Source organism: Megalopta genalis, chromosome 1 (assembly GCF_051020955.1).
Source record: "Megalopta genalis isolate 19385.01 chromosome 1, iyMegGena1_principal, whole genome shotgun sequence".
NCBI classification, from domain to species: Eukaryota; Metazoa; Arthropoda; class Insecta; order Hymenoptera; family Halictidae; genus Megalopta; species Megalopta genalis.
The window spans coordinates 1,224,224-1,245,726 of record NC_135013.1 but is presented as its reverse complement, the minus strand read 5'-3'; the positions used below and the strand labels follow the sequence as shown (position 1 = coordinate 1,245,726).

Sequence of the window (21,503 nt, the reverse complement as noted above, 5' to 3'; positions counted from 1 at the left end):
TATATGAACCGTTTAATTTAAAAATAGTGTGACTCCATTAAAAAAATAAATTAAATATCACATAATTAATGATTAATTTAGTGTAACGTTTTTATTCATAACTAAAAAAAAATGGACTTGCACCACTTTCAAAATAAACGGTCCATATATCTCCGAAGAATCGAAATTGAATAAATGTTCCATAAACGCGTGTGCGCAGGCGCGTCCGCGCCGGAAGTGAGATGGTTCCGCGGCGAAAGAAGAGAACCGTTTTCTTTTTCGAAAGCGAAAGCGTTCACAGACTTCGGTATTCACACTTCCTTCGTGCCGGAGATTTCCGAATCGGAGAGGGGCTCGATCATATCGAAATATTTTGGGCACGTGGACAGCATGAGCACGATGGACTTAAAATCGGCGGGCGTCATGGACACCGGGAAGCCCGCCATGTTTGTTTCGAGACCCGCTGAAAAATCGATCACCGTCACCACTGGAGAAGATGTCAGCGTGTCGTTTAGATGCGCTGGAAATCCCAGACCACGAGGTAAAATGAAACAATTAATAATAATATAATTATTATTATTATTATATTAATATTAATTATAATTATATTTAATATTATTATATTTTATTGATATTAATTATTATAATAATATAATATTAATTATAATAATGTAATTATTATATTAATAATAATATAATCATTCTTCCGCATTTCTTATAAAAATTTTTTTTATTTAAAAATCCGATATCTAACTCGAAAAGTTCGCCCTGAATTTTTCAGTGACCTGGATGAAAGGACTGAGAGACATCACTAACGGCCCTAGATCCATCAAGGAAGTCATCGATGACTATGTCAGACTGACCTTGAAAAGGGTAACACCTTCGGACGAGGGCACCTATTGCATACTTGTGAAGAACAGACACGGATGCGACAGAAGCTTCTTCTCTATCAAGGTAAATTAACGATATTGAATATAATCATTTGATCATACATACAATAACTTAGGTTTGTTACGATTATTTAGGTGAAACAACGTGCCAGATCGTTGACGCCAGATTGGAGTACCGTCAGCAGCCGCACCGACACCGGAAGTCTTCTAGGTCTGTCGACTGAGAGCCGCGACGATGAAGTGCCCTACGTGAAAAGTGAGTTGCTCTTTTTACCTTTTCTTTTAGAAGGTATATTATGTATATAATATAGTATACAGGGTGTCCCAAAAATGTCTCGTAATCCGGAAATGGCGGGTTCCTCGGTTCATTTGAAGCAACTTCCTCCTTTACAAAAATTTTCTCCGAGGCACCGTTAAGGAGTTATTAACGAAAAACAGTAACAGCCAATCAGCGCTCGAAGCCCAGTTCTGCTCATTGACTCGATCGCCTTGCGCCAGCCGAGCTCGCCTCTCATTGGTCACTGTTTTTCGTTAATAACTCGTTAATAGTGCCTCGGAGAAAATTTTTGTAAAGGAGAAAGTTGCTTCAAATGTCCTGAGGAACCCGCCACTTTCGGATTGCGAGACATTTTTGGAACACCCTGTAGTATAGTAATATATAGTATATATATATACGAATATTTTATTTAGCTTTGATCGTCTGAAAAAATTGTGAAGTAAATTTTAAAAAGATCATTTATGTTATAGAGACTTTTACTATTAATTTCTATTTCTGTAATATTTCCGTTTGCTTAATCATTCTTTCCCAATTTTGTAAGCAGAGGAACCGCTTGCATCGTAATTTTTGTTTCTTAAAATTAACGAATTAACGATTGCGTCGGGCAACGAAAACGGGAGAATGAAAATCACGTTCACGGTGAAGCAAACTGACGTGTCACAGGTATACGAATTAAACGCGGCAGCGCTCTGGATTTTATAGTGTATAAGAAAATCTCGCGGGACAAATGTAACGAGGTATGAAATTTCATCTGAATCGGATTCATGTCATAACATTGTTATTTCATGAAGCCTATTGACAGACGTGTCTGCGCGCCTCTGCGCGTGAACTCGAAGCTGAAATAGAGCCAAATGTGACGGTTCCTTGACCAAGGCTTCGCGCGTTTAAAAATACAGCAATGTCTTCCTAACTGGCGCTCAGATTGTACACAAAAATGGACAATTTGGGAAGAGAAGATACGATTATTCGAGCCTTGCGGTTTATTTTTATGGTTATAAATTATTCACAATTATAAAAATGAGCCGCAAGGCTCCAATAATCGTATCTCCTCTTCCCAAATTGTCCATTTTTCTGCACAATCTGAGCGTCAATTAGGGAGAATATACTGTATTGTGGCACGCCGGAAATAGCATACCGTGCAACGATCGAAACAAACGTGGTCCGTTTCTCACGCGCGAAATAAAAAAGAAAGGTCCCTCGAGCATGATTAAATAGGTACATCGAACGCGACGAAGCGAATCGCAAATGTTGGAGAGACTTCGCGAATCTCGAATTAGAATCGAATGAAACATCCTCGCGCAAACGTTGCGTTCGCGTTCGAGAGAATCCCTCTGTAGAATTCACCCCAAATTCGAGTTCATCCGTTGACTCAAATGAAAAATAGGTTCGCGCAATAAACAATAATTCGCAGACTATTCTAATTCGGAAATGATTATTTTATAAAAATTACTTCTATATATAAGATTATTTTTAAAAATTGAACTTCAATTTTTATTTAAACATGAACGTAGCGCACTTGATCGAAATTAAATTATATTCAAATTTAACTTAACAAGTGGCTATTTATTAGAAATTATTATAGAAGGGCGCGTCGTTAAATTCGAAATCTCGGACTTAAGCTGTCGCTAAATAAATATTTATTTGTGAAATGAATTAACCTGCTGACAATTATTCCTATTTTGATATCGATTGTTCCCGTGACGCGATAATCGATTGTAAACGATGCGTGAGCTGCGTTATAGCGAGATAGAAATTTAATATTTAATACTAGGAAACGGTCGAAAATACACAGTTGAAATTACTGGAGCATGTGGCCCATTCGAAGTAGGCCGTCGATAAATAAACATCGTAGCACGGAATCTGTAATATTAGAATGCGCTACGAATCAAAAATTCTCCGTGAAATTAATGTTTCGCATTTATCGAGGCGCGCGTGCGTCCAACGAGATTGCAATTACACACAATTGCAACCTATCGCATTAATCTATATTGATAAACTAACAAAAGATGACAAAACTGGAGTCGAGTAAAATAATGCACTATTAACTAATATAAACAAGCTGATTCAATTTTACTCAAACTAAACATTGAAACTCCACGATTCTAAGAAAATAGAATAAAATAATTGACAAATTATTGAGAGAAGAATAATTCGTCGTCTTACAAAATTCATCTACAATTTTATCTGACGAATAATAAATTAGAGGTCCTTATAGCAATAATAATATAGCAAATAATAAAAAAAGAAGCGACATAAAATCGTAGACGTATTTACCAAAGGAAATTGTTTATAATTAAACAGATGATAACTAGAACAACGTCGCCTTGAATTCTGCTTCAGTTTCGACCCCTCCACCATCCTGACAGCTTGATCCGCTATAAATACAAACGTTTCCGCAGTCTATTTATTACAATACAAAATCCCGAGCACTTGCAGTCACTTTAAATCACTCCCAATGCCATGCCGAGTGGATCCACGGCTACCAGTAACCTTTTGCAACAACGAATTACGATAATGTCATTGTCAAGCTTTTCAGTATAACCGACAATACCTGGTGACGCTTAAGAAGATCTGTCCTTTTCGAAAACTCCTTGATTAATGCATCTAAATGATATCACAATTAAAAATGTGTATTATTTGTAGTTAATTATAATGGAATAGTTTTAATAGAAATAGAAATTGTCGTAGATATTTATTATGAATTTAAATTGCAATAGATTTTTGATGGAACTATAAATCGTGATAGATTTTTATTATGAAATTAAAATGGAATAGATTTTTCATGGAAATATAAATTGTAGTAGATTTTTATTGTGAATTTAAATTGCTATAGATTTTTTATGGAACTATAAATTGTGGTAAATTATGAAATTAAATTGCTATAGATTTCCAATAGAAATATAAATACGTGATAGATTTTTATAACGATAGATTTTTAATGAAAATTTGAATTGAAGCAGATTCGTCGGCCGCAAAAGTGCAAACGTTCGTGCCCGTTTCGGTCGGTAAATAAGCTTGGAAAGACGCGATCGGTGATCGCGGCACCGCGTATCCGCGAATTATCAGCGGAAATAGGTGACACAAATCTACAAAGTGATGTTCTCGATACGATGACGGACAAACACGAAGCGACACACCGCCTACATACGTACACAGTCGCGGGTACACCTCTCCCGTGTCGGTTTATTTTCGTTTGCCTTGCCGATTCGCCTCCCGCCGGCCTCCCTCTGTATCCACAAATTCGAAATTCAGTCGGCGTCGGGACGCGAGTCATTTCATACGCCGCCCCACTTTTTTCGATCCTTGGGCAACGCGATAAAACACCTTGACATTTTCGGTTTCGCTCGGTGCGCGTCGTTTTACGGTGTCGCGCGGCGAGGAATTCTGCGAAGTCGCGGCAAAGAATTCTGCGAACCGCAGAATTTTCTTTTTTTTTCTTCTTCTTCTTTACTTTCTGATGGCACTCGAAAGTTGAGAGAGAGAAACACGTTCGGAAGTTTTCGGTCGTCGCTGGAAGTTCTGAGAAGCGGTCGGAGATGATCTAGTTCGTCGAGGATGAAGCCGCATGATCACGGAATCGTGAACGGCGATCAGGAACTAACGATTTCTCGGCTGAGACGATCCTGGTCCGGGAAGGACTGTCTGATCGTCGAGTTTCTCGAATACTTGTACGGGCACAGAGGTCAGCGTCGACATTTTCTAGAAATTGTTAAATTATAGAGCCGTATATAGTAAGGAGCTATCGATAATGACAATTATGTAAAATGAAAAATAAAATTTTCAACGCGAAAATAATATTCTGATAAATCCTACGACAATGCCGAGTGCCACAGTTTCAATGAAATAGGTGCATTAGTTTTTAATTAATATTTAAAAATATTATTTAATTTGTATAATGATCTATAGTATATAATATATAATTATATATGTCAATACATATATATATATTATAATATTATTATATTAATATATAATAATTTAAATATAATAGTATCAATATATAATGTATTATACATATAATTACATATTATAATATATTATAAATATAATTATATGCAATAATATATTATATTTAATTATATATAACATAGTATATCTAATAAAAATCGAATATAGATTTAAAGTAGCAGACATTGTTAAACTATAACAGTTCAGAATTTAGAAGAATCAGTTCTCTCAACTTTCTTGAACGTCCTCTTATTTCTAAGAATTTGCGTTGCAATTGATAAAAAGCCTATTATCAATGATCTCGCCATTTGCCCGCAGATGTTCCTGGACCGATCAGCAGCGAGCCAGTTGTAGTCGATGGCGGAAAGAACTGGTTGTCGCTAAGTTGGGGCAAAGCCGAACAAAAGGGACCTGCACCGGTGATTGCCTATAGGGTCGACGCTTGGTTGCTTGGTAGCGACGGTGGTGCACGATGGGTCGAGGTAATTCCGTCGTTCATTATAGCTGACCGTGGATCTTCCTGTGAAGTTAATAATTTCTGCATTGATTGTAAGAAACGGAAACGTAGTAACAAGTTGTTCTCAGCGAGACTGTCGAGGAAATAAAAAATAAGATGACATTACGGTTGTCGTAATTTTTTATTTTAATATTACATTATATTATATATTATATAATATTATATTTATTTATTATATATTATATAATATATATTATGTATTTTTAATATTACGAATTTCGAAGATTTTCGTTGAACTACTGGCGCGCGAAGATCCAAAGTTATTATCTTTCCGTTTCCGACGCGCCAGATTTCTTGGCGAAGAAAATTTATTTTCCACGCGAATACAATGTTGTGTCCGGGCTAACCGCCTACTAATTTTTTGTCTAACGGTGCCAACTCCGAGGGAATCGAGTGAGTAACACCTGTTTACATCATTTATTCACACCCGACACGTAACTAATTTTACGTACCAATAATTCATACATACAACTGTATATACAAAATAATTTTTAACTTGCTTCTCATTTAGCTTTGATTAACTAAATGCTAATTAAAATAGCTAGAAGCTAAATTTAATTAGCTCATTAGCTCCAATTTGATTCCTATTTATTATCGAGTTGACCGAAAAGATGATCCACTTTTCCATTGGGCTCATTTGTTCTCAATAAACATGCTAACGGGGATGAATGAAAATGAAGACGCTAAAAATGAAAGAAACACAGAGACATTATCAAAAGAAATTAACAAATTATAGTTCAAAATACTGATCAATTTAAAATTCTTATTAATCATTATGAACTTACAATAGTATAAAAAATTTATTCAAACTGTTTAAATCTGTTCCAAAATTAACCCTGCTTATCGACATAAATATCATTGCACAACGATCATTTATTGATCGAGAATTCTCATTGGTCTCTTTCTACGAAAAAGTCCTCGGAGTTTCAACGATCATAAAATTAAAAATAATATAATATTTCACCGGTCATTTTGACCGGCACGACGATTTCGACGTTAAATTCTGCTTGCCTCTTTGTCCTCCGAAAATATTGTCACGAAATTCGGAATGTTTTCTGGACCAGCTGGGCATAACACCGATCAACGCTTTCGACGCGTTCAACCTGAAGCCCGGCGGCGAGTACAAGTTCCAGGTGACGCCGCGGAATCGGTACGGATGGGGCGAGTCCGTAACTATGACGAATTCCGTGAAGGTCAGCGAGACCGTCGATCTTCCCGAGTTCACGAAAATCTTGCCCGGTCAGCTCAAGGTTCTCGAGGGGGCAACAGTGAGGTTGGAGTGCGAGGCAAGTAACCTGCTCTATTATTAGGCGTGCGTGACTACATTTTGTTCCGCTGCGTTTCGTCATTATGCTTGCCGTGCACGTTCGTAATTCCGTGGTCGGAATTGCCGTACCGAGCAGGTCGGAAGCGACGAAGATCGGAGATTATGTTAACAGCCGGAAATGGCGAATACCTGAGGTCATTTCAAGTAACTTTTTTCTTTACAGAAATATTCTCCGACGCGTCGTTGTCGAGTTATCAACGAAAAACAGTTGACCAATGAGAGGCGAGCTCAGCGCGAGGCTGTCCAGCCAACGAGCGGACGAGGCTCGGTTCCACTGATTGGCTCGCCTGGCGCGAGGCGGTCGAGCCAACGAGCGCTTGAAGCCCAGTTCCGCTCATTGGCTCGGCCGCGTCGCGGTCACCGAGCTCGCCTCTCATTGGTCACTGTTTTTCGTTAATAACTCGTGAACGACGCGTCGGAGAAAATTTTTGTAAAGGAAAAAGTTACTTCAAATCACCTCAGGAATCACCCCTTGCTAGGCGTTAACATAATTATGGGACAACCTGTATAGTATACGATATGCTATGAACTATGCGTATTACGAATTTTATACAATTATGTAAATAAACCTAAATCAAATGGAAATTAGCAATCAACAAATAAAGCCGAGTTATATCGGTATAAAATGCTAGGGAATATACGAGATACGGAAAATGTATGAATGAAAATGAAAAATGTGAACGATTTTCGTTGCAGATACGCACCGACTCGAAGGTCGATATAAAATGGTACCGTGAATCGTCCGAGATAGATTTGAATTGCGAGCCGAGATGCTCGATCTCCCGTATCGGAACGCAGTGTTCGCTCAAGATCGAAAACGTCCAAGAGGCCGATTCCGGGCGATACGTGTGCGAGGCCAGCAACTTGATCGGCAAAGTATCGTCGTTTGCTAGAGTGCTCGTCGTCAATGATCCGAAGATCATTGAGGCGGATGCGAAACTCAAATCAAGGTACAGATAGTCTATTTATTTTCAACGGTACGACCTTTTTTTCGATACCGTACGAAAATCGATACTACAGAGAATAAAACGATATGTTAGAAGTAGCAGTTGTCGAATTAAGTTGTATCATATCTTTTGAGTAACCATAAAAGGATAATGTTCACTAGAAATTGTAGTTTATAAATTATTTTCTACGTCCCCCCGTCATCCGAATACAATATTATTGTGGGCCCGAACGATGCGCGACCTCGGATAAGTCCCCCCATCAACGTGCAAAATTAACGATGTAGTCGACAATTTGAAAACGCAAAATTGTTGCTCGCTACGACGTGCGAGGTTATGTCAAGGTCAGAGTTGACGTTCGTGCTATACGCAATCTTCTCGATTATGAGAGCGAGGTAATAGAACAAGATTAACCTTTTTAACTAGATTAGTTTGTCAACACTGAGATTTTTGGATAGTCTAGATCATCGAGGTTGGTATTTTTGGGTTAACCTTTCCTTGGGGGGGGGGGTGACTTTCCAGTGTGTCCTTCCGGCATCCTTGCGTCTAAGGCAAAACTAGCTAGAAAAGCCTTATTAATGAGAGCCCTCTAGCTGGACCCGGACGAAACGCTTCCCTTTCTTTCCCTCCATATTCCGCGATCACTCTACACACGACTGTTTGAACAACGCAGTGTGCGCAGTGTACATTCCAATGGACGTTGCTGGGAAAAGTCTAAAAATTGAAGTCCCGAATTTAGGAATGCAATTAAAATAAAGTCCAGAATTCATTCGATAGCAGCGCCGCTCATTGGACTACATCCATGGACCAGGAATGCATCAATGTAGCGCCCTAACCTGTCAGAAACGCTAGAAGTTCGTCAACTTTGCACGCGCATAACTTTTTAACAGCAGATCAATTCAGCACTTATTTTAATAATATTCCTAGATTTGGATTTTCGACTTTTCTTTTTTTCAAAATCCGTTGGAATGTACACTGGAAAGTCAAGAAAATAGAAACTTTCCTCGAGGAAAGGTAGAACCGTATTTTTTCCTAGATTTGATTTAACAAGGTTGATAGTTTTTTAGATTAATACTGTTATACATACGATTTCATGGGGAGTCGCGGTCCGACAAGGGCCCGAATACATTGCGTTTATGTTTTACTGTCGATGCGCAGCGAGCTAATAGACGATCTCGAAGACAGACCACCGCAATTCACCATGAGGATTCGGGACAGAAGGGTTCAAGTGTCGTATCCCGTGAGACTGACCTGCCAAGTGACCGGCCATCCTGCTCCGGAAGTCACGTGGCACAAAAACGACCAGGAGATCTGTCAAGATGGTGAATACGCTTTCTAAAACTTTATCTCTTTTCGCGATTTCAACGATTTTCATTGGTCTATCGGCTACGCGTCGCATGTCCTATGCAATATCAAATTTAAAAACATAGTACAGACGTAAGAAGAATTAAATAATTGTAATTATTCATTATATTTCATTTCTTAATATTTTATTATTACTTATCATATTTATTTATAATTATTATTAATTATAGTCACACAACATTCAACTTATCAAAATTATTAATAGAAGCAATTTATTTTTATTTCATTTCTGTTTCTTGTAATCGTCTTCAGACATTTTTATTCTCCATAAGAATCCGCATTCTAGTAATTAAAAAAATGAATCGAAGGTTTCTCAGTATGCAGGGTATCCCAAAAAAGTCTCGCAATCCGAAAGTGGCGGGTTCCTCGGGTCATTTGAAGTAACTTTTTCCTTTACAAAAATTTTCTCCGAGGCACCGTTAACGAGTTATTAACGAAAAACAGTGACCACTGAGAGGCGAGCTCGGCTGGCGCAAGGCGACCGAGCCAATGAGCGGAACTAGGCTTCGTGCGCTGGTTGGCTGGGCCGCCTCGCGTCAGCCGTACTCGATTCTTATTGGTCACTGTTTTTCGTTAATAACTCGTTAACGGTGCCACGGAGAAAATTTTTGTAAAGCAAGAAATTGCTTCAAATGATCCGAGGAACCCGCCATTTTCGGATTGCGAGACATTTTTGGGACACCCTGTAGATTTAACATTTTTCTGTCCAATTACTGCGACACAAAGTTGATCGAGTCTATGGGCTCTGAAAATGCCATAAAAGTAAAGCGGGCTCCTCCTTTCGAGAAACGTTCGTATTTTGATCGACGGTCGACGGAAATGTTGCGATTACGATGACACACCGGGTAGTGACGGATATCTCGTTCGTTGAAGAGCGCCACGTGTTCTGGAACAACGATTCGAATTTCTACACGCTGGAGATCGTTCACTCCACTCTGGAAGATTCTGGCTGTTATATGGTGACAGCGAGGAATGTGAATGGGTCGGTGTCCTGTCGCTGTATCCTCGTGGTGGACAAGGGAATCCGCGCTTACATAGCGCCGGAATTCCTCTGCGGCCTCGACGCCGCGTACATGGTGAAATCGGGAGAGGACCTCCGAATCACTGCTCAAGTCGAGGCATATCCTAGCGTCGGTGTTGTATGGTAATGACTGCTTCATAGAGACTACTTAAATTCTGTTGCATTTAATATAATACATTAATTCTAAATCATCTAATACTAATTTGCATAACAATTCACGCTATTTACGAAATTTACAAAATTTATAAATAACGATCTACAAATAATGATTTATTAAAAACGATTTACCAATAACGATTTACAAATTATGATTTACAAATAACGATTTATAAATAACTATTTACAAATAACAATTTACAAATGACTGAAATCATATCTTATAATCTCTTTTTGCAACGAATCCTTAAAAATTGACGTACGATTTTTCTTTACGATTTTATTGCACTTCAAGTGGAAACAGACCCTTTGATTTCGTGGAGTACTGTTATTCAAATAAAAACCTCCTAGAACTCGAATCATCGTATAATATCGTATTTTTGAAAAATATATTTGACAAACAGTTGCTTGAGAATAAGAGGAACACTAATTAATCGCGTGTTTAGGCACCGAGATGGAATTCGTCTTCGACCAAGTCGAAGGGCAGTGATGACCTTGGATCACGATGGCACCGTCGGACTGTCGTTGGGCAAGGTTACCGAAAGAGATGCTGGCGTTTACATCTGCACCGCTACCAATGAAGTTGGCCGGGCCGAAACCTCCGCGAAGGTGACGGTCGTTGCCGGAAGATGGCAAACGGAAGATGACGAGGTGTCGATCGAAGAGCCGCCGTCTGTTACGGTTGCGACACCGGATATACCGTAAGTTCATCTATTCGTTTGCTTATCAAAATAATCTATCGTTACATCGAGTTAACATATAAATAATGTAAACTAGTATACTTTTACATACTATGGGGTGTCCCAAAAATGTCTCGCAATCCGGGAATGGCGGGTTCCTCAGATCATTTGAGGCAACTTTTTCCTTTACAAAAATTTTCTCCGAGACACCGTTAATGAGTTATTAACCAAAAACAGTGACCAATAAGAATCGAGTACAGTTGACGCGAGGCGGCCCAGCCAACCAGCGCACGAAGCCCAGTTCCGCTCATTGACTCGGTCGCCTCGCGCCAGCCGAGCTCGCCTCTCATTGGTCACTGTGTTTCGTTAATAACTCGTTGACGGTGCCTCGGAGAAAATTTTTGTAAAGGAAAAAGTTGCTTCAAATGACCCGAGAAACACGCCACTTTCGGATTGCGAGACATTTTTGGGACACCCTGTATATTTTTACATAGTATATAAAAGTACATACATTATTTTAACATAGTATATTTTTACATACTATAATAATGTAAAAATAGTAAACTTCCTAGGAATATTCGAGAATTGTTAACTAGTTAATTCGATGAAAACTTCTAGATACTCGAAGGAGCCTCTCTTCATCACAAAGCCATTGTCAACCGAGGCGATCGAAGGCGACACAGTCATTATATCGTGCGAAGTGGTCGGCGATCCCAAACCGGAAGTAATGTGGCTGCGCGACTTTCTGAAGGTAAGAAGCATCCTTCAACTGCGCGTTCAATTTTGCATATTCGCTGCCGTAATTTAATAATGCTAGAACATTTTTTCAAATTTTTTCATATTACACATTATTTCATTCATTCATATTTTCATATTATTATTATTTCTGATCACTTTTATTTATATCTTCGTCAATGGCAATGTTGTTCGATCCGAAAATGAACCGCGCAACTGAGATAAATGTGCACTATAAATGACAAGTAAAGTAAAAAAAATCGCGCATAAAATTTAATTATTTATATGCAAATTTGTTAAATTAATATATGCGAAATAATGTTATATAATTCATAAGTGTTGATTTCAAAACATATAAATAAACCAGAAACACAGAAATAATATATTTCTTGCAAACAAATACAATCGGCAACGTCCATCAAATATCGACGCTTAAATAAACGAACAAATGTTCACAATTGACTACAAATACGTGAAATTACTATCTGCAAAATATTGTACTCGTGATTTATCTTTTCACGAATAAATCAGGGACGCATCAATCATACTTTCTCGCAAGCAGGTATAATTCGTCCCATCGATCTAATATCAACGAACAAATAAACGTCTAGATTTTTCTAATCGACTGTACGTACAAATCTAGGATCCGTAAGAACCGCTATAAACATCGCAAATGAATCAAATCGTTCCGCCGGTCGAACATTCGCAATACGTTCACGTCGCTGAACGTGACCGGGGTTCGGCCGAGACTCATTAAATAGACGCGTTTACATTTTCTTCGACGCGTTCTACATGTATAATATTCACCGTTGACAATTTGTCATCGTTTCGCCGCGTGTCCGTGCGGCGGCGCGGCGTGGTCCGAGGCTCCGTGTGGCCCGAGGCCCGGCGTGGCCCGAGGCTTGGTAAAGGACGAGCGCGCGAAAAGGAAGGAAAAGAAGAGAAGAGAAAAGCGCCGCGCGACAGCCTAGCGGGTGGCTGATCGCGGACGGAACGAGAAAAAGAAAGGAGAGGTTGCGCAATCGGTGAAATGACGTGTCCCTAATGCTGTCTTGATCCATGATGTGGGTCAAGGTGATTGCGAAAAAGAAATGACAACGTAACATACCGCATTATGCCCATAAATGGGCGAACCATTATATGCGCGCCGGGGAAACGGCATTGATATCGGACGACTCTTTAAAAGGTAACAGTAAGCTACGTGAGAGGTTAGACACCCGGTGCGCAGAGAAAGAGTGAAATTTATTGCTCAATCGGGAAGGTCTTCGATGATCGGATTTGTAACGATGGGAACGCGTTCGTCGGTGGTCTGACCACTGGTCGGATGCGACTACTGAACGTCCTATCGCGCCGCGCAAACGACGCTGTCGGGAACGGGAAACGATTTTTTCGTCTTCGTGCATCTTACTTTTATTTTATCCTTAGAAGTTTCCTAATTTTAGCGAACAGTTTTCGTTTACCGTGCACCTACAGCTGCGCTCGTGAACGACTTTTCATTTCACGGATTCTACATCATATACAGGGTGTCCCATAATTATGTTTATCCGCACGAAAAACAGTGATCGGTGAGAGGCGAGCTCGATTGGCGCGAAGCAGCCGAGCCAACGAGCGCACGAAGCCCGGTTCCGCTGATTGGCTCGACGGTCGCGCGTCAGCCGATCTCGCCTCTCATTGGCCAACGGTTTTTCGTTAATAACTCGTAAACGAAGCCTCGGAGAACATTTTTGTAAAGGAACAAGTTACTTCGAATGACCTCGGGAATCACCTATTGCTGTCGATATAGTTATGGGACATCCTGTATACAATGTAGGATACGTGAGATTCGAAAAAAAAAATCGAGAAAATTTAGCGCAGTTCTATAAAAGTTATTGCGTTTCGAAAAGTGTCCGAATATTAACGAGAGTCGCTCTATATTGATTCAGCTGAAGCTGAAAGAAGGCTTAACACTCGAACAACGAACCATTTAGTTTATTTAACAATAAACTAATATTAATATTAATAAAAAATATTAAATATATATAATATTATTTATCCATCTTTTCTAACATATTCTTTAAGATGCTTTACGTTATATATTTGCACATACAGTAAATTTTCCCTAATCGACGCTTGGCTTGGAAACAAAAATGGATAATTTGGGACATTTTTATAATCGTAAATTGTCAACAATTATAAAATAATCGCATCTTCTCTTCCCAAATTGTCCGTTTTTGTGTTCAAGCTAAAGGGAAATTAGGCAGAATTTGCTCAAGTTTTCGCGAGGGCGTTCGTGCGTGGATTCGACCGCGACGAATGGAAAGGTTATGTCTCAAGGTTATGTCAATTCCCTCGTTAATGGAAAGTCGAAATGGTAAGCGGAAGCGACCGGTGACCGGAAAATCGCGCGGTATGTATACGGCGTCCGCTTCGCCGACGGATATCTGCATTAGCGAAAAGAGCGCGCAGAAGAGGGCTCCCCTCCCCACTTTTCCTGAACGAAGTCGGCTTTCTTCGTCGATGGATCGGTACCTACTGCAAAAGTACGGCCGGCAAAACAGTCGTCGCGTGTCTTCGGCGAACGTACAGCCGTCTCTCGTCCTCCAATCGATCTCCCTCGCGGTCCTCGCGCGGTGACATGGATATTTCCTATTCCGGTTGCGACGAATATTCCGACGGAACGTCGTCGGGACAGTGACATCTTTGTTCGTTGAACCGTCTGCGACGCTGTCACGCCATTGGATGCGTAAGTCTCAGCGAGAAATATTGCGAAATATTCTGTTCATTCTTTTTTTTTTTATTCTGTTCATAATTTCGTTCGACAACATCGACGATTAAGCATTTTTTTCGCGTCACTTTCGCAACAATTAGAAAACCGAATCCCTCGCATTGTTAATTTCATTCGATCCCTAATAATAATAATTTGAAATGGGCGCGTGCTCGATTTCGTCGCAGATTCGTAAAATTCGCGGCTTAATTGTTTACAGTTATTTCGGAGATTTTGCAGTCATTGTAAATCGTGCGAGATCGTTGCGACTCGACTGTCTTTGCGACTCGCATAAATTCGACCGTTTCAAATGGACTTTGCGAGAGGGTTCCCGAAGAATTCGACGCCGTTGAATTGTATGCAAAACACCGGCGCTGGAGAGATTTCATTGTGCCGTTTAATTGAAGTTTTTCGGTCGATCGGACAGAACGCGATCATCCATTTTTGATATAGAAAAGAATAAGTTATAAATACTAATAAGCTAGAGCAAATAATAAATAAGTGGAAAAATTCGCGGTATAGTAATTACCATGGCTAATAGTGTATCGTATGATATACCGTGTACACTTACCGACAAAAATTTGTTATTTTAACAGATTTATGTTTTACCAAATTCAAAGTTTTTTCTTTATATCGCGATATTGCTTTATTTTGTGCACAAGACAGATGAGAAAGATAATTGAAATTAAAATGCAATTGAAATCTAAGGATTAAGAATTAAATAGAAAATAAAATAGAAATAAAAAGTTAAGAAATTATAGACTACGGTAATTTAACGGTTTTAATTTAATGCTTTAATGGTATAATTAAGACGAAAAAGACAAAAAAAATTTGTCTTTTTAGATAGATAATTAGAAGATAATAGAAATTAAAACGCAATTGGAATCTAACAATTAAAAATGAAATAGAAAATAAAATAGAAATAAAAAGTTAAGGAATTATAGACTACGGTAATTTAACGGTTTTAATTTAATGCTTTAATGGTATAATTAAGCCTATGATAAGACAATGTTATCGCACCCACGAATCTGCATTTGTGCAATTTAACTTTTGAACGGAGTAACATTTTTCAGATTGGTTCGAGGGACTCGTATATTTTTGAGATGTTAGACCGACTAGTTTATTATAAAACAATTATGCAACAAATTTGTTAGACTGCAATCGAATTAAAATTTAAAAAATCAAAAAGAGATTATATGTTCTCAACATTTTTATCCGAGACTATAACGAAGGTTTAAAAAAATACATTTTGTAGATCACGGTAACTTGTACGCAGGCTGAAAATTTCATCGAAATCGGTTCACCTGGGCCCGAGTTTCAAGCTCGAAAATATTCGAGTCCTTTGAAGCAATTTTTGAAAAAAAGTTATTCCGTTTCAAACTGTATTTATTCCGTTAACGCAATTTCCGGGCGAGCGTCTGCAAATAGTACAAAGCATCTCGTCGATAAAATCGCATCCTCGATTAGAGCGAGGTTTTCGGCGTTGCGTAAGAATCGTTCGGTTCTTGTTATCGATATATCGTTGATCCTCTCGGAATCGGGCACCGAGAGACCTCAAAGTTGCGATCTCCCCGACATGAGTCACTCCGGCGCGGCGATCGCTACGGTGCTCGTTAGGGCGACCATTGGAGTGGCCGACGCGCGCACACTAACGTCGCCGTCTGTTCGCCGTAAAGTTGGCCGAGTCCGAGTTTCCTCTCTCGTTCGGACCCGTCGGTCCGAGCGGACGCGACTCGAGCCGTGGCGAGGCGAGGCGACGCGACGCGACACGACGGAGCCGCCAAATACGTCCAAGTTTGTTTTCACGTAGCTGTGCAGCTGCGGCTGCTAAATCAGGAAAAAACGCGCGCCGATTTCGCGACAGGACTCCCGCCGAACGAAAACTCGGGATCACTTCGAGCCCCTTCTGCCCCCCCCCCCCTCCACCGCACCGAACACTCACCGAAGGAATACTTTCGAATACTCCTCGTCTCGTGGAAAATAAATCGTTGCTGAATTGCGAGCTTTTCGCCGGTGCAAAATTTTCTGATAATTAGACAGAATTGCAGTGAAATTCGATTCTTGCATAATTGAACGATGACGAAGCGGAGGCTAGTTTTGATCTCGGTATAGTAAACCTTGAATTTATGCGATCAAATTTATAGTAAACAAAGTTCGTATATTTTAAAACAAAGTTCATACATAAATTTATAACAACATTCGTATATAAATTTGTAACAAAATTCATATTTAAATTTATAACAAAGTTCGTATATAAATTTATAACAAAATAAATATTTAAATTTATAACAAAGTTCATATATAAATTTAGAACAAAATTCATATTTAAATTTATAACAAAGTTCATGTATAAGTTTATGACAAGGTTCGTATATAAATTTATAACAAAGATCATATATAAGTTTATAACGAAGTCCGTATATAAATTTATAACAAAGTTCGTATATAAATTTATAACAAAGATCACATATAAGTTTATAACGAAGTTCGTATATATTATAAATTTATAACAAAGATCGTATATAAGTTTATAACAGAGTTCATATATAAATTTATAACAAAGTTCGTATATAAATTTATAACAAAGATCATATATAAGTTTATAACGAAGTTAAGGTTATATTATAAATTTATAACAAAAATCATATATAAGTTTATAACAAAGTTCGTATATAAATTTATAACAAAGTCCACATATAAATTTATAACAAAGAACATATATAAATTTATAATAAAATTCACATATAAATTTATAATAAAATTCACATATAAATTCGTAATAAAATTCGCATATAAATTCATAATAAAATTTAAATACGAGTTTACATAAAATTGATAAATAATTTCACAGGAAAAATGAAATCAATACGCAAGTTTATACAAAATTATACTTACGTATCAATTTATAAACATTTGTTTGACTGTCTATCGAGTTTGATTTTCTGAAATTAGGTTCTCAGAATAATAATTACTTATTTATTTACACAATAAATCGCGTTGCGCACTTAACGCGAATAATTTACCAAACTCTGCTCGAACAACTTAATCGAACAAAGAATTATGCGAATAATTTGTTCAAATAAACCTTACAGAATAATTTACGGCTTCGAAACTGTTCGACCGAAAGGAATTCTCTTCGGATAGAGCGCGATCTACGATAAATATTTATTCGAAAGAATTCGCAGCGCTGAAATTGTCGCCGTAGGATCGATAAGATCGAAGATCGAAGGAAGATATCACAACCGCGCAAGGTTTTCGAAGTCGCGCGAAGACCGCGAGGCTGCGATGTTCAACAGATTTTTTTTTGCCGGAGCGAATCGAGTTTCGACGCGAGTAAATATAGATCGATATACGATGACATTGCAGCAAGTCCTTGCGCGGAGCCGGCTTTGCCTCGGTTTATGGCGCTGACCGTCCGTAACGGGAAGTGTCGTCCGCATAAATTTCATCGTAGGCGAACGCGCGGTCCTGGTTGCGCGGCAGGTGAAAGACAGATGGCTCTCGGAAGGTCCATTATGTCGCCGATGCGATTTTTCGAACATTAGAGATCCTGAAAACTTTATTCCGCCATCGATCATCATCGAATTCGCGCCGCGATCAGATCGGCGGCGCTCTGTCTCGCCCCGATCATCCCCCTTTCAACCCTCGCCGCACAAAATTCGTTTCTTCTTTGGCGACGCGTTGGAATAATTCAAGATGTTAAGGTTGTGTCAAGGTTATATTTGCACTCGAGCGGTGACTCTGAGGCACCGTTAAAATTTATGATGTCACGTTCTAAAATAATTCATTATTTATTATTAATATTATATTATATATATATTTATTTATATATATTTATTATATATATTATATAATATTAATAATAAATAATAAATTATTATATATATATATATACATAATATATAATAATATATAATATATATATTTTTTTATTACATTACATTACAGATATTGTATATTTTATTATTTATTATTCGATTTATTTTGATTGTTCACTATTGTTCACGATTGTTGACACAGTATATATTTTAGTCTACGAATTATATATTATATATATAATATTTAATACATTATCTTTATATATTATATATATTATTTATAATATATAATATATATACATACACAATCTTCGAATTATATGTATATTATATATATAATATTTAATACATTATTATTATATATTATTTTTATATATTATATACATTATATAATTGGTAGACTAATTTTTAATATACAGCAATGTATTTATTAACTGCATTTTACCATATAAATTGTCTTATAAGAAGCAAGGAAACGAATGTTTTCCCAAATAATAATTTTCCATGCTATATTATTATGTAATTGGTACACAATAATATTTAATATTTATAATAATATTTAATATTATACAGTCGATTAATACACAATAATTTAATCACGTTTCGTTCGACATGGCCGCGTATTCATTTCACGGCGACGTAGCACGAGAAATGCGATTATTATTATTTTTTTATTGCGTTATCGTTATGTTTATTACGACCACCGCGCTGGAAACAAGTGACCGGAACGGAACAAGCAATCGATACCGCGATGTTCAGTGAACAATCGAGCCTCTCTTCCCGGTGACCTTAATTTAACCGAGGGTTTAACGAAGGCGTGTCTGGAAGGAAGGGACCTGAAATTGCTAATGAAAAAAAAAAAGAAAAAAAAGGAAACAGTAATATGCGTTCACACTCGTGTCATACGAACAACGAGATCAGTCTGAAGCGATCTGTTCAACTTTCGCTCCCTATATGGACTAGAGCCCCGTCGAAGACGTTTCTCATCTCACTTTTATCACTGTCCTTCCTTCTCCCATCACTTTTTCTCTATCTATCTAGAACAGCAGCGCGCACGCTTTTTTCAACCCCCTCCGTCCCCACAAATTATTAGTATTATTCCTTTCGTGCCGATCAACCCCCTTTCGTGCTATTACCGAGGAAAATGTTGCAACGAGCCGCGACAGTTTTCGAACATCGTAACTATTGCGCTTATTTATAAACAGCCTGTCATAAATAATAAGTAAAACCAGTCCTTTTTCCCTCTAAAAATTTTGATAAGTTGGATATTATTATATTATAACGTTTAATTCTCTCGTTTCAGTTGAATCCTCCCTGCTTGCATTTTTTTAGAAATGCTAAAAATAATTCTATTTTGATAAGTTAGATATAGTATAGATAACATATTAATATCTATACTATAGTATAGATATTATATTATAACACTTGATTCTCTCGTTTGAGTTGAATTCTCTCTGCTCGCATTTTTTTTAGAAACACTGAAAATGCTGAAATGCTGAAAATAATTCTATTTGATAATAATCACACGGATAATCCACGGTATGGTTAATAATTGTTCGTAAAATCCATGGTACAATTAATAAATAGCTCGTAAAGCTCGCGGTGTAATTAACGAAATTGCTCGTAAAATTCGCGGTCTACTGAAAATCCCTCGTAAAATTCACGGTCTAACGAATAACGAATAATAAATGCTTCTCGATTTCATACGTCGAAGTCGGTCCAGAATCGTCTTCTCGCGATGAAGTTATAAGAGAAAAGGTACTACATTAATTTCTCCCTAATTCGCGCTTGGCTTGCGCACAAAAATGGACAATTTCGACGATTAGTCGAGCCTTGCGTCTCGTTTTTATAGTTATTGACAATCGGCAATTGTAAAAACCTCCTTAAAACGTACTCCTACAAATTTTCTGTTCTCAAATTGTCAATTTTTGTGCGCAAACCGAGCGCGAATTAGGAGAAGAGATTTTTAACAAAAAGTTAGATTTTTAGCAGAAGGTTAGATTTTTAGCAGAAGGCTAGATTTTTAGCAGAGGGCTAGATTTTTAGCAGATGACTAGATTTTTAGCAGAAGGCTAGATTTTTAGCAGAAGGCTAAATTTTTAGCAGAAAGCTAGATTTTTAGCAGACAGCTAGATTTTTAGCTAGATTTTTAGCTAGATTTTTAGCAGAAAGCTAGATTTTTAGCTAGATTTTTATCAGAAATTGCTGCAATTGGTGAAAGAGGGGCGAAAAACGAAAACGCGAGTCGGAGGAGCCCGCTCGGAAACAATGGCGATGGTTTTTTGGTCGAATCAGAAACGACGGCCTCGACGTGGGCGTGAGAGTCACGGAAATAACAGAATTCGGGTCGAGGTCAGATGCGACGAGATCAGCTCCCGTTAACGGGGTAAACGTTTCAGTCTTGAAACCTCGCAGTGTTTCACTTTTCACCTCGGTGGATCCGAGAGGCGGCTTTTGCTCTCGCCGCTTTTGACGCACGCACTCGGGTTACCTGTTATTATTGTCAGCGATAAAAAGTTGCGTGTACGCGACAACGGCTCGCACGAACACGAACGCTCTCGATAAGAGCGGCCGAACACGCGCGATCCAGGGTTCTCCGGCGACGCTACCACTCGAGACGCTTCAGCGGCAAATTGCCTTGGCGAAAAAAGATCGCTTTTTTACGGAATCTCGATGCTCGAATGTTTAGACGGCTCTCTGTGAGATGTTAAGCTGTAAATCGTAGCATTTTGTTAAGTTGGCAATTTTTTAATTGATAATAGGTTTTGTTATTAACTAAGCTGCAATTAAAGCGGGAAATTTCATCAATTTTTGTTTAATGTGTCTGATAATAGCAGCTTAGTCTATTTTAAGTTAAATTGAATTTCAGTAGTACCAATTTCAAGTAAAATGGAATTTCAGTAAAATCGATTTCAAGTAAAATTGAATTTCAGTAGAATTGATTTCAAGTAAAATTGAATTTCAGTAAAATTGAATTTCAGAAGAATCAATTTCAAGTTAAATTGATTTTAAATAAAATTGAATTTCACTAGAGTACATCAATACTATAAAGTAAAAGAAGCAAAGATGCGTTTGCGCGAATAAATTCGTACATTCCATGAAA

The 21,503-nt window shown here is 38.0% G+C and overlaps 1 protein-coding gene across 5 annotated transcripts in view; it reads left to right on the top strand.

Annotated features, from left to right (window-relative positions):
- Positions 1-21,503, top strand: part of LOC117223860 (uncharacterized) — a 99,420-nt gene that overhangs the window by 51,804 nt on the left and 26,113 nt on the right. For all 5 annotated transcript variants that reach the window (XM_076528798.1, XM_076528799.1, XM_076528802.1 and 2 more), the window contains 10 exons: positions 200-520; positions 761-933; positions 1,005-1,125; positions 5,413-5,576; positions 6,676-6,897; positions 7,635-7,888; positions 9,041-9,204; positions 10,121-10,391; positions 10,871-11,125; positions 11,723-11,855. In XM_076528798.1, the coding sequence (XP_076384913.1) occupies positions 200-520; positions 761-933; positions 1,005-1,125; positions 5,413-5,576; positions 6,676-6,897; positions 7,635-7,888; positions 9,041-9,204; positions 10,121-10,391; positions 10,871-11,125; positions 11,723-11,855 (2,078 nt within the window). The remainder of the gene's footprint in view (positions 1-199; positions 521-760; positions 934-1,004; positions 1,126-5,412; positions 5,577-6,675; positions 6,898-7,634; positions 7,889-9,040; positions 9,205-10,120; positions 10,392-10,870; positions 11,126-11,722; positions 11,856-21,503) is intronic.